The sequence below is a fragment of the Mobula birostris genome, chromosome 14 (genome assembly GCF_030028105.1).
Source record: "Mobula birostris isolate sMobBir1 chromosome 14, sMobBir1.hap1, whole genome shotgun sequence".
Taxonomy (NCBI): Eukaryota; Metazoa; Chordata; class Chondrichthyes; order Myliobatiformes; family Myliobatidae; genus Mobula; species Mobula birostris.
Genome location: NC_092383.1, coordinates 18790044 through 18805276, shown reverse-complemented (window position 1 = coordinate 18805276; position 15233 = coordinate 18790044). Strand labels below are relative to the sequence as shown.

The 15233-nt window shown below is 40.8% G+C and overlaps 1 protein-coding gene across 1 annotated transcript in view; it reads left to right on the top strand.

The window, feature by feature from the left end:
- ubap1lb (ubiquitin associated protein 1-like b) overlaps nt 1–15233 on the top strand; it is a 45488-nt gene that overhangs the window by 21437 nt on the left and 8818 nt on the right. The window contains exons 5-7 of the mRNA XM_072277704.1: nt 1877–2086; nt 6557–6658; nt 11589–11732. Of these exons, the coding sequence (XP_072133805.1) occupies nt 1877–2086; nt 6557–6658; nt 11589–11723 (447 nt within the window). The 3' untranslated portion in view covers nt 11724–11732. The remainder of the gene's footprint in view (nt 1–1876; nt 2087–6556; nt 6659–11588; nt 11733–15233) is intronic.

Genomic DNA, 15233 nt, shown 5'->3' with positions numbered 1-15233 from the left:
GTGTAGACACCAATGTTTCAAAGTTAGGCCCAGTTAGATAATTAGTCTAATTCGAGAGTATAGCTTTGAAATGGTCTTTTAGTGGTGAGCCTCAGAGAGGGAGAGAGAGATGTAAGTCACGATGAGTGTACCCTAATCCCAAAAGTCATAAGACAAAAGTCCTTAGTAATACATAAATTATTTTACATCCCTGCTACACCCGCAATCTTAATGCCACAAATTATTGTGTAACATACCCAAAATTCTGAAGGAACTCAGCAGGTCAGGCAGCATCTGTTAAAGAATAATAAACAGTTGACGTTTTGGGTCAAGACCATTAATCAGGACTGGAAAGGAAGGGTGAAGAATCCAGAATAAAAAGATTGGTGAGGGGGAGTGTTGGAGGGGAAGGAGTGCAAGCCAGATGGTGAAGCCAAGTTGTGAGGAGAAGGAGAGGGGATGAAGTAAGAAGCTGTGAGCTGTACGAAGAGCCTGTCATCACCCTCTGGTGCCCCTCCTCATTCCCTTTCTCCCATGATCCAACCTCCTCTCCTATCAGATTCCTTCTTCAGCCCTTTATCATTACCTTGACCTACTAAGTTCCTCCAGCATCGTGTGTGTGTGTTACTCTGGATTTCCAGCATCTACAGAATCTCTTGTGTTTATAATTATTATGCTGTTCCATTTTGTATAATGTTTATATCACAAATACAGTTAATTAAAATAATAATTTCCAATAAATCAATTGTAAAATTCTTTTCCTTTTAAACTCAGCAATATTCTAATTATGTGGAACAATTCAATCCAAATTCAAAGAGCTTTTACAAATTACCATTTTAAGACTTCATTAACTGTGGAAGATATTAAAAGCCCCATCCAATAGTAATTGTCCTGATTATTTCATAATTAAGTCTCCAGTGGGTAAAACCGCTCTTCACTGAACCAATAGCAAAATGGCCTCACGTCTACTTTATCAATAAATCTGTGGCACTCAAGCTGCTCAATAGGGGCAAGTTGCCAAATCATCTTTGACAAGTCCCGTCATTCAAAGTAGGAGATGATATGAAACATGAATATCTTCTGTTAAACAAAGATGACAGCACATAGATTTCTTCCTGCTATCTCTGGCATGCAGAAGAGGTTATGAAATCCTTTCTCCACTGAGGTAACTTCTAACTTTATTAGAATTGATTTTTTAAATCAAATGTTAATTATCTATTCTGTAGTGTAGGCCGGCTGGTGGTGTAATGGCATCTGACCAGACTTCGAGGCGAGTGGTCCTGGTTTTGAAACCAGCTCCTTGCGCGCTTTCCATCCGTCTCGTGCTGGGTTGGGTGTTGAGCTAGCAACTCAGCCTGATAAAAAACAGACACAATGCTAAAGAAATGGCAAGTTTGCCACCCAGTGCGCCACAAGATGCAGAAAGGAATAACAAACAACGGTTCTATAATGTGCTTTAAAGAACGTTGCAAAAAGGTACAAAAACTAGGAAAAAATTAAATGTACTAAATATTCATTTGACCACAATTAAGCTTTTCCCTGTGTTTTAATAAAATATATCGAATTAGGCCAAACCACACTTGGTGTAATTTTCAGTTAGGTGACTACTCATCACATTTGAAAATGTTATATGTCTCAGCAAGAAGAAGCTGTAAGTTGGTGTCATAATGATAGCATAGATTACACAAAATTAAAAATAAGTGTTCTTGCACTTTTGTGTGAGGTTATACAGAAGCACTCAATATAAATCAGAATCAGGAAAACAACACCTTCTCTGGATGAGAAAACAAACTAAATTACTTTATGGATCCGAGAGTTAATTTGTCCGGTGTACCGAATGGCAACTGCTTGCTTCCATAGTTTTACGTATTCCAAATGTTTCTTTGTTCTTTCACAGCTGCTTAGAAACAATTCCTGCCTTCCAGCGCCCCCGAAAACTCCGAGACCTTTGAGTTCTCGCAAGCCTCTCCCAGACTCGACTGCTGATCTGCTATTGGCGCTCAGTCAAAAAGAACAAGACCTGATTCATACAGCTATGAGGCAAGGTTATCCAATAACCAGAGTGATATGGGCTATCCAGAACGTTGGACAAAGCAGCACAGAACAGGTATGTGATATAACAGTTAGTGCTTGCAGGGGAAGGCATGGTGAGGCATATTCAATAATATTACAGCACCACATTGATCTTCATTATTTATAAGACTTTTTTAAAAATTGCCATCTAAATGTGCACCATACAAGCAACAAAAGAAATTCAGACCAACCACAAAATGGACCAATTGTTGGAGGACTGAGTTACCAGAGATAATTGATGGTTTTGGGGATCCCCAATGTTACAGCAGGACAGGTCAGGACCAAGGTGAAAATGACTGGGCCAGGACCTTGGCAAGATATTACTTCCTGGTGACCGGCTGCAGAGGAGAATCAGAATCAGGTATATTATCATTGACATGTATCGTGAAATTTATTGTTTTGCAGCGGCAATGCAGCGCAATACATAAAATATACTATAAATTACAATAAGAAATATGTATATTAAAAAATTAAATAAGTTGTGCAAAGAAGAACAAAAATAGTGTAGTAATGTTCATGGGTTGTGTGGAATATTTCATTGTTCACTCTCAAGCTCCACACAGAGTCACCATGTTCCAGCACCATCTTGAACAAGGGGAGCATTGGTCTCTGACAGTTCATGGTACTCAGATAAAGAAGTGAAATTGTTGGTGCCAGCATTTAACTGGAAACCTCTGTTCTGCCAAAGGAAACACAGTGGTTGACCATCAGTGACCATAGAAGGGAAAGTCAGGGTTGGACCAACCTACTTAACTGGAGACAGAATGGACCTGATTCTGGAGAAAGGAACCAGTGACTTAGAGCCATTGTAAGCCAGCCTATGCTCCTGGATAATGGAGGAAATGATGCGGTTGATATCCAGAGCCTTCCATTCCTGACGATTGAAACAGAACGTAGGGTGTCTCAGCCAGCAGCACCAATAACAGTCCTATCATAGAACATAGACCATTGCAGCACAGTACAAAGCCCCTCGGCCCATGATGTTGGACCGAGCTTTTAACCTACTCCAAGATCAATTTAATCCTTCCCTCCTCCATAACCCTCCTATTATCCGTGTGCTTGTCTAAAAGTTTCTTAAATGCCCCTAATGTATCTGCTCTACCACCAGCCCAGGTGGGCGTTCCACACATCCACCATTCTCTATCTCGCTGAATGTAAGAGCAGAACCATGTCCTGATGACGGATCCTGGATCTGAAGTGTTAACTGCACTGTACATCATCCACAGACGCTGCCTGACCTGCTGTGTGTTTCCAGCACATTTTGTTTTTATTTCAGATTTCCAGCATCTGCAGTATTTTGATTTGTAAACAATGTAAGGAACACTTTTACCTTCCCTTTCTCTCTACACCCAGAGTTCAATGGAAACAATCAGTCCAGCATCAAAAATCGAGGCATCCAGGAATTCAATGTAACTTGAGCCAATTCTGAACAATCACTTCTTGACTTTCATTTTTTTAGCAGTTTGAAGTGCAAGTTTCAATTTGAAGGACAAGCAGTACTCTATAAATATTTGCTGGCAATATATTTAGTTTGTAAATGGCAACACCACGAATTATTTTAAGGTGCACAAATTCCAAGGGCCATGTTAAAATGTTTTGAATTAATAAGCTCTTTTTCTTTTGAACCAATTACTGTAAAAGGAATTCTGGTTGTAGACATGGGTTGGCAATTTGATAGTGTGGAACTATTATTGAAGCAAACCAAAATAAAAATAGAAATTAAAGCATTCAAAGCTCCTGATGTTGCGGTGTTTGCCGAGCTTGGCAATCAGCTTGCTCAGATTTCATCACCATTCGGGATGACATCCTCAGTGTGCAGTTGTTGGTGTTTCTCTCTGGGAGTGCTCGTGTTTATATAGCACCCCCCACCTCACCCCCTGTCCATTCGCCTCACTCCTGATTGGCTCCCCCTTCAATTCAGCTTTGAATTCTATTGGCTCACATTTCTTGGGATCTTAGGAGATCATGGATGGTGTCTATTTTGATATTCGAAGCTTCTCTTGCATTCACGTTAGCTATTAGGTGCTATACTTAAGGGGGTAATACTTACTTTAAGTGGTGAACAAACCACACCTTTATTTCCTTAGACTGTCCAAATCCTTGCTGAGATCTCAGTTAACAATCAAAAATATCAAAAGGGTGAACCTTCAAATGGGAAAAAATTCATTTCTTGTCTCAGGGAGCTTGTTTGCCCTACACCATTACCACACACTCCTCCCACTCAGTCCCTTCTCCCTACTTTCCCCATCTGCCCTCCCCACATCCCGTAATTGGTTCCAAGGTCCACCTTACTTTCTGGCACTTTGTTGCCTCCACTGATGGAGGCTGTGGACAAACCCTTTGTGGAGGCAGTTCAGTTCGTATCTGTGAACAAAGAGATGTACATTACACAGTTCAGTCCTGTTAAATGGTAAGCCAGAGAATGAGGTAACATTTTTGCTCAGCTTTTCATCATCATTATGTCACAGAGAGCAAAGTACAATTTTAAGGATGTAAGAAATATGAATAGGAGTAGGCCTTTGGGCCCTTGTGCCTAGTCTATCATTCACCATCGTCCTGGCTGCTCGGTTACCTCTGTGTCAGTTTTCTGCACCAGCCCCTCATCCCATGAACCCCCTACTATGTACCCAACTCTGGTTGCCTGATCTTGATCAGTGGATTGATACGTCGATAAGAAAGATTTCAAAGGATGCCAGCCAAACACGGGTAGGTAGAATGAGCTTCGACAGGCACTTCGGTCAGCTTGGACGACTTGGGCTGAAGGGCCTGTTTCTGTGCTGCGACACTACAGAACGGTTAGAGCTGTTAGTCTCATCGTTGTCTGGGGGTTAAATTCTGGCACGGCGTGGAAACTTTTATCATTCTGCATTAAAATACCCTGAGCATAATCACTTCAGCTGGAACCACTTTGTTGCTGTTAGACTAATTCCACAGTAAATCTAATGAGGGAAACTGAGCTGGAAAACTTTTTTCTTATTTTGGCTCCATCTATGTTTCTTGTACCTTTTTAACGTCCAACTTTAGAAATGTTTTGAAAGTAAAGAACGTGTTCTATTGATAAGCCGTCACAACTTTCCAAACTTGTATTTTCTGTATCTGAGCAGGTTTCAGTGATTCTCGAGGGGCTATTGAATTGTTTTCTGATTTATATTGATTTTGAAAATAAGCAGAATTGTATAACCTACGAGGAAGTTCAGAGGTCATACATCTGTTCTGTCAGTTATTCAGTCATAGAGTTAGACAGTGTTGGAACAGATCCTTCCACCTAGCTCATCCAAACCGACTATGCCAGTGTAATCGATAATGTTTACACTACTGGATAAGGAGGGATTCACGCCAGTCACACAAGTAGTCTGCATTCAGACAATGACTAAGTCTTGCCCTGCTGATTAAGCAGAAGGGCATATTGTTGGACAAAGAGTAACCATTATGGCTCTGAATTAACACACAAAATACTGGAGGAACTCAGCAAGTCAGGCAGCATCAATTGAATCCTGATGAAGGGTTTCAGCCCAAAACGCCAGTTGTTCGTTCTCCCCTATAGATGCTCCCTGAACTGCTGAGTTCTCCCAGCATTTGTGTGTCGCTCTGGCTCAAAACATCGACTGTCTATTCCCTTCCATCGATGCTCCCTGAACTGCTGAGTTTCTCCAGTATTTTGTGTGTTGCTCTGTGTCTGCAGAATCTCTCATTCGTACCTCTGAATTAACAATGGTTCTATTCATTGTAAGGGGAGTAACACTCACCGTGCTGAAGAACTAAATTGCACAATTGGTAACATTGACATTCTGAGTGAAAGAAATCTCTGCAGCCTTGCTTTGTACACTGTATATCTATTATATGGATTAAATGTGAATTTAGTGTTTCTTACTATTTTTTAAACATTTAGGGCAGGCCTTGTGGGATCTTGATAACTCTGAAATGTAAATCTTTAATCAAGCCCCGACTATAGCTAATAAAATAGAAGCCATGTGAGATTTGGTCTCACAAACTCTTCCAACATTTCATTGCATTCCAGAATTAAGCTGAAGTAATCTCAAAGCTAGACAGTGTTATGTGTTTTATAACTATTTTATTTTATAAATACTGTTAATCTGGATATGCAATATATGTATGTAAACTAGATGTCTATGTGGATGTGCAACATACTGTTTGTATGTAAATTAATCGTAAAACAATATTTAAAATTCATATGTGAAATATTGCAGGTATGATTAAATGAAAGTAATACTCAGATAAAGTGATTTTGGTAATTTAGCTTAATGTGAAGTTGTTTTTCTTCCAACTACTTCCTTATAATCCAGAATTAACCTTTGAAGTAGTTACAAGACTGATTCCGTGACACATTGTTTCTGACAGTTACTCTGATGTAGTTCAATATTAATAACCATTATTGTTTATAATGTCACTGTTGGCTGATGTTCATACTGACATGAATAAAGATGGTTGGATTGTTTTTTTAAAAATCTTTTCATTACTTAATTGTCCGGTGATTTCTTGCCAGATCCTCAAGTATCTGAGTGTGTGGGACCGTCTCTGTAAGGAGGGCTATAAGGAGAGACTTGTTGAAGAAGCTATGGAGATTTTTCAGAATTCTGAGGAAAAGGTCTGAGGATCTTTAATGTTTTGCAGTTTAACAGCAATTTTTCCTTACTCACCCTAGCCAAAATAAATCATTTTTGAAAATGAAGTTTATCAGCATTTTTACCAAGGTTGAATATTCTAAATTAAGGAATGCCAACTTTCATTAGAAATAACTTCCATTTATTTGATACTCCCCAGTCCTCAAAGACAACTGTAATTAGTTAGTAGCAACAGATTACCTCTGTAATGGTAGCTGTTGTACTGCAAAAGCCTGTGGCCCATTTTCACAAAGCATTGTTCTTAAAGGCGGATGTATGAATGGTGGATCAATCTGCTTCTGGTGGGATTAGCTGAAGGAAGAATGTTGCCAGAGCTGCAGAAGAATAAACTAATGCTGATACCAGTGCCAAATAATGCCATGGAATCATTTATATCCTTCTGGAATACAACGTTCGATGTTGGATTATCCACACGATGTCACAACCAGAGGAGTGAATTCCCAATTTTTAAATGAAAACACCATTTTTAAAACATGCTCACCTCCCTGCAACAAGCACCTGATGATGTTGTGGATTTGTCCTTTTAAGGAGATGGGGCTGTCCTGGGGATAGCTATTAATACTACCATATGACCATTTGATATAGGAACAGAATTAGGCCATTTGGCCCATTGAGTCTGCTCCGCCTTTCCATTGTGACTGACTTAATTCCCTTCTGATTTCAATCTCGTACCTTCTCTCTGAAACATTTGATGCCCTTATTAATCAAGAACCAATCGACCTCTGCTTTAAATATATCCAAAGACTTGTATTCCACAGCCATCTGTGGCAATGAATGTCACAGATTCATCACCCTCTGACTAAAGAAATTCCCCCTCATCTCTGTTCTAAAGGGATGTCCTTGTATTCAGAGTCTGTGCCCTCTGGTCCTAGACTCTTATACTATTGGGAAACTCTCTCCATGTCCACTCTATCTAAACCTTTCAATATTTGAAACTCTTAAACTCTAAATCTTTCTAAGCTCCAGGGAGTACAGGCTAAAGCTATCAAACACTCCTCATGTAGTAACCCAGTCATTCCCCAAGCTAGAGCAGCTGACATACGGAATATATTTATTTTAAGTTAGTAAACATGTATTTTAATGTTTTACATTAAACTAACTCAACATTATGAAAGATATCCCTACAGGCTGTGGTGCCCACTTTCCACTCTGCCAGAGCCTAGGTTGGGAACAGCTACACTGAAGGGCAGTCTGAAGCTACAATCCAATCCAGAAGTATGAGTATTGCCACCTAACCACACACACCCCACTGTCACTCTGTCACTGATACACTGAACTGCTAATCTGCTCGATGTTAGAGAGTGAGAATGTGGACGAAAGGATGTGGGGATGTGAGTGCAGTGCAAGAGAACTAGCCAGCCGACGAACTCTGGTGCCCGGCAAAGTGACCTCTCAAGCCGGGTTTGGTTTCTCTAGTGCAGAGGAGACCACATTGTGAATACCAGCTACAGTGCACTAGGTGGACAAAGGGCAAGTGAATCTCTACTTCACCTGGAAGGACAGTTTAAGTCCTTGGATGGTGGGGAGAGGTGAAAAGGCAGGTGTTGCAGTGTCTGTGCAAGGGAATGCGCTATCAGAAGGGATGAAGAGGGGTGTTTGGTGAGAGCCAGGATGTCATGAAGGGAAAGGTCCCACTGAAATGCTGAAAGAGAATGAGAGGGGAAGAAGGTCATCTCTTTGAAGATGAAGAACGTTACAAAGAATGATCCGCTGAAGTAGGGTGGTCGGTAAGTACTGGGATACTGTAACCTTATTCTGCCCGGAGGAGAACTGGTGAGAACAGAGGCACGGGAAGTCGGAAGCTTTATTAACAATGGTAGAAGGGAAATCATGCTTCAGGAAGGAGGAAGACTTTTCAGAAGCAATAGCATGGAAAGTCTTTTCATCAGAGCAAATTAAAGCCACAGAAGTTGAAGAGAATTGTCTGTTGAATGTGGAGGCTAGTGAGAAGATTTAATTGTCTTACCTGCAGAGAGCATTTCTGGTGCTTGAGAGATTGCAGACAAGAGGAAAGGGGCAGCAAGCTTAGTCAGGTTGTTTCAAGTTATACCTTTTATTCCTATTGTCATTCTCAGTTGGTAGAGGCACTTAAATTGAACTGGATCTACCTTTCAAAAGCAGAACAGACATTGGTCTGAGAATAGAAAAAACTGAACTTCGATGCTTGTATTTTACCAAGAGATAACCCTGCTTGGACTGGGTTTTATATAAAAAAAAATTGTCATTTGTAGCTTGGTCTTTACCTCTGTTCCCATCTCCCACAAACATCTTGTTAATTGTCCTGCTACTCTGTTCTATCGAATTTAAATGCTCACTCTAACCTTTAAATTAGGTTCTGTTAACATTAACATTTGAATGTATAATGAAATTCTTTTCTTATTTTATGGACTATGAATAAAGATTCATCAATGTTAACTAAACTCTTTTTGGGTTGCAAGCCAGATACAGGTATCGATTATAACTAATGCTTAATGGCAAACTCTGCCATCTTCAGGGATGATGCCTGGTTAAGTCTGCTCCGGTGGTGTTTACACTCCCATAGACTGTCCATCCTGATTGGTTAGTCCTCATCCCATCAGGTTTCTGCTCTCCCACCTTGTTTACAATTGAAGTCCTGTTCTTACTTAGAGCAAAACCTTCATCTTTGTTAAAATTCTTTTCCTCTAGTTTTATTTCAATGGCTTCCTTTACCTAGCAGTCCCAAAAGCCATTGGCGTGGCACAGTAGTTTTGTGCTGTTGAAGTCAATCCAATGGCTATTGCAAATGCAGTGTTCTGCTATCGCTGATTTCTCTGCGTAACCCAAAGGGATACACCTCCTGTGCTCCTTGATGCAGGTTTCCACAGTGCGTCCTGTCTGACTGATATACACTGCTCTGTATTTGGCGGTAGCAAGGTGGGAGTGCAGAAACCTAATTGGATGAGGACTAACCAATCAGGAGGGATGGACTACAGGGTTATAAATACCACTGGGTTAGACTTATCCCGTCATCATCCCTGATGAAGACGGCAGAATTTATCATCAAAAAGTCGGTTATAATCAATGCCTGTACTCAGCGTGAAGCCCGCAAAGAGTTTATTCATCATATAATGGGATCCAGTGAAGTTTGGCCAGGTGGATTCAGAATTGGCTTGCCTGCAGAAGGCAGAGGGTGGTGGTGGAGGGAATACATTCAGATTGGAGGATTGTGACTAGTGGTGTCCCACAAGGATCTGTTCTGGGACCTCTACTTTTCGTGATTTTTATTAACGATCTGGATGTGGGGGTAGAAGGGTGGGTTGGCAAGTTTGCAGACGACACAAAGGTTGGTGGTGTTGTAGATAGTGTAGAGGATTGTCAAAGATTGCAGAGAGACATTGATAGGATGCAGAAGTGGGCTGAGAAGTGGCAGATGGAGTTCAACCCGGAGAAGTGTGAGGTGGTACACTTTGGAAGGACAAACTCCAAGGCAGAGTACAAAGTAAATGGCAGGATACTTGGTAGTGCGGAGGAGGAGAGGGATCTCGGGGTACATGTCCACAGATCCCTGAAAGTTGCCTCACAGGTGGATAGGGTAGTTAAGAAAGCTTATGGGGTGTTAGCTCTTATAAGTCGAGGGATAGAGTTTAAGGGTCGCAATGTAATGATGCAGCTCTGTAAAACTCTGGTTGGGCCACACTTTGAGTACTGTGTCCAGTTCTGGTCACCTCACTATAGGAAGGATGTGGAAGCATTGGAAAGGGTACAGAGGAGATTTACCAGGATGCTGCCTGGTTTAGAAAGTATGCATTATGATCAGAGATTAAGGGAGCTAGGGCTTTACTCTTTGGAGAGAAGGAGGATGAGAGGAGACGTGATAGAGGTGTACAAGATAATAAGAGGAATAGATAGAGAGGATGGCCAGCGCGTCTTCCCCAAGGCACCACTGCTCAATACAAGAGGACATGGCTTTAAGGTAAGGGGTGGGAAGTTCAAGGGGGATATTAGAGGAAGATTTTTTACTCAGAGAGTGGTTGGTGTGTGGAATGCACTGCCTGAGTCAGTGGTGGAGGCAGATACAATAGTGAAGTTTAAGAGACTACTAGACAAGTATATGGAGGAACTTAAGGTGGGGGCTTATATGGGAGGCAGGGTTTGAGGGTCGGCACAACATTGTGAGCCAAAGGGCCTGTACTGTGCTGTACTATTCTATGTTCTATGCTCTATACACTGGGAAGGACCAGATCCTTATTCATCAATGTATTTACATTTAAAGTGCCTAATTCTGAGGTAGTTGTCCTATCTGTTACCTCTGTCATTGCACTGCACTGTGAACACTTTAAGCCACTTTTTATGTGCTGTTTACATTGTAACTGTATGCTGGTGTTTATATACTTATGCACATTTTATTCCACATCTGTACTTCCAACATTATTTTTATATAATTCTTTAATTTTTATAATTGTTGAATGCTGTTACGCCAACACACCACAGAAGATTCCTCATACATATAAATGTAAGTGGTGAATAAAGTAGATCCTCGAGCCTTCTCTTGAAACTAAATATGAGGCAGCAAATTTTGATTACATTGTTGGAAGGTTTCATTTATGGTAATTTTGTGGAAGTTAATAATTAAGTAATGAAACTTTGAATTGCTTTCAAATTGCCAATGCTGTGACATTTTAATAACAAAATGCACAGTTATCAGATCTAGCTTTGTGTGAAAGTTCTAGGGACGGCATAAAAAACCCAACAGAGAGGTTTTCCTGCGGTCCTCTTTTTTCCTGTTTCTGATTATGTGATAGCACCTCAGTTAGTCTTTGGATTCCTTTGTCACATTCTACAAAGATGTCCAGAGCTGACTGTCTTGCTTGCTCAACTTTTCTGCCAAGCTTAACCCATGCCTTTGTCCATTCTGCATCCTTTTGCATGCAGGCAGAGGAGTTTTTGACTCTCATGACACAGTTCGACGAGATGGGTTTTCAACACGAAGATAGTAAAGAAGTTCTACTCATTCATAACAACCACCGGGAAAAGGCCCTCGAGGAACTTATGACACGCTCCAGATAGAAAAAGAAGGTGCTATGTTTCACATTACCTGGTTTTGGTACTTCACACTTAAGTGTTTTAATCCCACCAGTAACCTTGGATATTTTTAATGGAGAGTTTAAAAATTCAACTGGCCTACTTGAATATCTGTTTAATATGTCCATCCAATTAATTATTTTTAACTATATAACAATATTTATCTGTGCTCATGAATGCACGGTGCTGTTCACTGCTTGCCCTGTTGAATGCTGTGAAATTGGGTTTAGTTGTTGCTATCACAAGGGGTTATCAAAATGTGAGTTTATTTAGTGGAGGCAGAGTCAGGACAGGGAAGCGATGGAATGAGGTGCCACTTGTCACCATACATAAGGAACGTGGTAAACCCGCAGGTGAAGAATAAGAACCAAAAGGGTAAGGTCCCGGGGGGGACCTTCAGTTACTGGAACGAGAAACAGAGTTTGAAACTCAGGGGAAGAGAAACAGAGTCACAACTTGGCCTGAAAGCGGGGTTCTTTTGAATTTGGATAGTACGGCAAATCCCCTTTAAGCTTCTCCATGAAGTGGCATCTGGATTGGGTAGTATAAGTCACTACATGCACTCGCAACCATTTTGTTTTCAAGCCGCCCAATCTTCATTAAAAAAAAAGCTTACTTTGATCACCTGACAAATTCCTCACCCTCCACACCCATTCTTTCATCCACGACACTCCTTGCATGCTGAAAGGAGGTAGAGTGGAAAGGGGTGTTTTGCCATCGGTGCCATAAACTGTAGGCTAAGACTTCCACCTGATATTGCTTGGAAATAAAATCCTGGAGAGTGAGTTGATAAATGGAGCAGACCGAGCTGAGCAGAGCATGTCTGTGGTACCACCGGATTTCACAGGGCAGAGGCTGGAGCTCTGGGCCATAGAGAAAAAACAGTGAAACTGGCGGATGGAAGTGCAAATCAGACAAAAGGCAAGGTATGTCACTTGCCAACAAACCTCCCCTCCACACCCTTCAGTTCAAGGGAGATGTGAGGGGCACAGTTTTTTTGCACAGAGTGATGGGTGCTTGGAACGCACTGCCTGGTTGGTGGTAGAGACAGATACATTAGGGACTTCTAAGAGATATTTAGATAAGCACATGAATGTGAGGGAAATGAAAGGAAATGGACATTGTGCAGGCAGAAGAGGTTAGTTTAGTTAGACATTTCATTTCTAATTTAATCCAGCACAACACTGTGGGTTGAAAGGCCCGTTCCTGTGTTGTATTGTTCTATGTTGTGTGTTCTAGATGTGCTGAGGTTTAAGTGGAAATAATGTATTTTCAGTAAACTTCTGGTAACTTCCCAGGACAGAGAGGTAGCAATGGACTCCTCTGTGGATATCATCTACTTAAACATACCAAGGAAACAGCCAGTTTTTGGAAAAGGGTTTGGGGAAAACTAACTGGACAATCTCAAACAGTATGCTGGAAAACACAGAAAAGTTGTGAATTCTGAAACTCTTACACTTTTGTTGCAAATAATATAGCAAAGACTTAAATCTTTATATTTGTAGAAGTGCTAAACAGTCATCAACATCAAAGTTTGGATCCAGTTTAAATTGGCATGGTACTACAGGACAGTGTTTGTGCCAGGGATATGATTATTCTTAGAATTGTGGCTGAGAATTCTCATAAAGAAAATATTTTCTTTACATTGATATGCTTGCATTCAAACAAGGAAATGTTGATGAGATGAGACACTAGCTTGTCAATCAGTAATTAAAAGAGCAGCTGGTTTATAACAAGAGTCTGAACTGCTTTAAAAACTGCCATTAAAAGCAAAATTACAATTATAAACTCCATCCTGTTAGCCTTGAATCTTATTATATTGAAGTCTTTGAGGCTGAGCCATATCATATTGCTCGTTACTAAAATCTACAGTATAAGACCACAAGACTTTGAGACATCAGAGCAGAATTTGGCTATTGAGCCCATCAATTCCACTCCAATCATGGCTGATTTATTATTCTTCCCAACCCATTCTGTTGCCTTCTCTTCGTAACCTTTGACACCGTTACCATTCAAGAACTTTATCAACCTCACTTTAAACATACCCAATGACTTGGCCTCCACAGCCATTCATGACAATAAATTCCACAGATTCATCACCCTGTTGGCTGAAGAAATTCCTTCCGATCTCTGTGCTAAATGGGCATCCTTGTATTTTGACATTCTGCCCTCTGGTCTTAGACTCACCCACTACAAGAAACATCCTCTCTATGTCCATTCTATCTAGGCCTCTCTGCTACACTTTAACCAGGCATTCTTGATTCAACACACATTTAATGGTCACACACTATTCATTAGAATCTACCAGCTCCTAACTCCTGCTGTCTGTTTGTGGAAAACCTTTTTAAGAAACTGTAAGTGCTAAAGCGACTCAAGAATCACTTATCTGAACAAACTCACCTTGAGAGTCATCTTCACCTTGATTATAGTCCCCCATTACAGAACCTTTGGAATTCAGCCTCCCAACTAAAAAGAAGTGCAGGTCTAGGTTTTTCACTATATTGTTAGGAGATAATATTGATATTATTTATTGAACTCTCCTGTTTAGTGTGAAGGCTGGGAAATACTTTCGTTGAAAGAGGTGATATAAGACGACTACTTTCACTGATAGAGGTGTATAAGATGATGAGAGGCATTGATCATGTGGATAGTCAGATGCTTTCCCCCAGGGCTGAAGTGGCTAGCACAAGAGGGCGCAGTTTTAAGATGCTTGGAAGTAGGTACAGAGGAGATGTCAGGGCTAAGTTTTTCACGTGGAGTGATGGGTGCGTGGAATGGGCTGTTGGCGACGGTGGTGGAGGCGGATACGATAGGGTCTTGTAAGAGACTCCTGGATAGGTACATGGAGCTTAGAAAAATAGTGGGGCTATGGGTAACACTAGGTAATTTCTAAGGTAAGGTCATGTTCAGCACAGCTTTGTGGGCTGAAGGACCTGTATTGTGCTGTAGGTTTTCTATGTTTCTATGAAGCAGTGGTTACTGTCAAGAGATTCACAAGAGATCCAGCAGAGGCTTGAAATCCAGAGTAATACATACAAAATGCTGGAGGAACTCAACAGGTCAGGCAGAATCAATGGAAAGGAATAAATGGCCGATGTTTCAGGCCGAGACCCTTCATCAGGAAGGATCCCTGTGAAGGGTCATTACCCAAAATGTCAACTGTTTATTCCTTTCCTTAGATGCTTCCTGACCTGCTGAGTTCTTCCACCACTACTGTGTGTGTTATTCTTGGTTACTAGCAGTCTTAGGTATATACAAATAAGAAGAAGTCATGTCTTGAAATCACATTTCAGATCTTAGCAAATCAGCGTTGGTATAAAGTTCCCTTGACTCCTATTTTAGACTTAAATCCGTTCATTTGTATGAACATATCAACGGGTGGCTCATTCATTTTTCTGGTTTCTAAGGCACAAAAACAAGCTAGTTAATTTAGTATGTGACGTAAAACTATACAATATATTTTAAATTTGTTTATCATGTTTCAAATTAATTTTC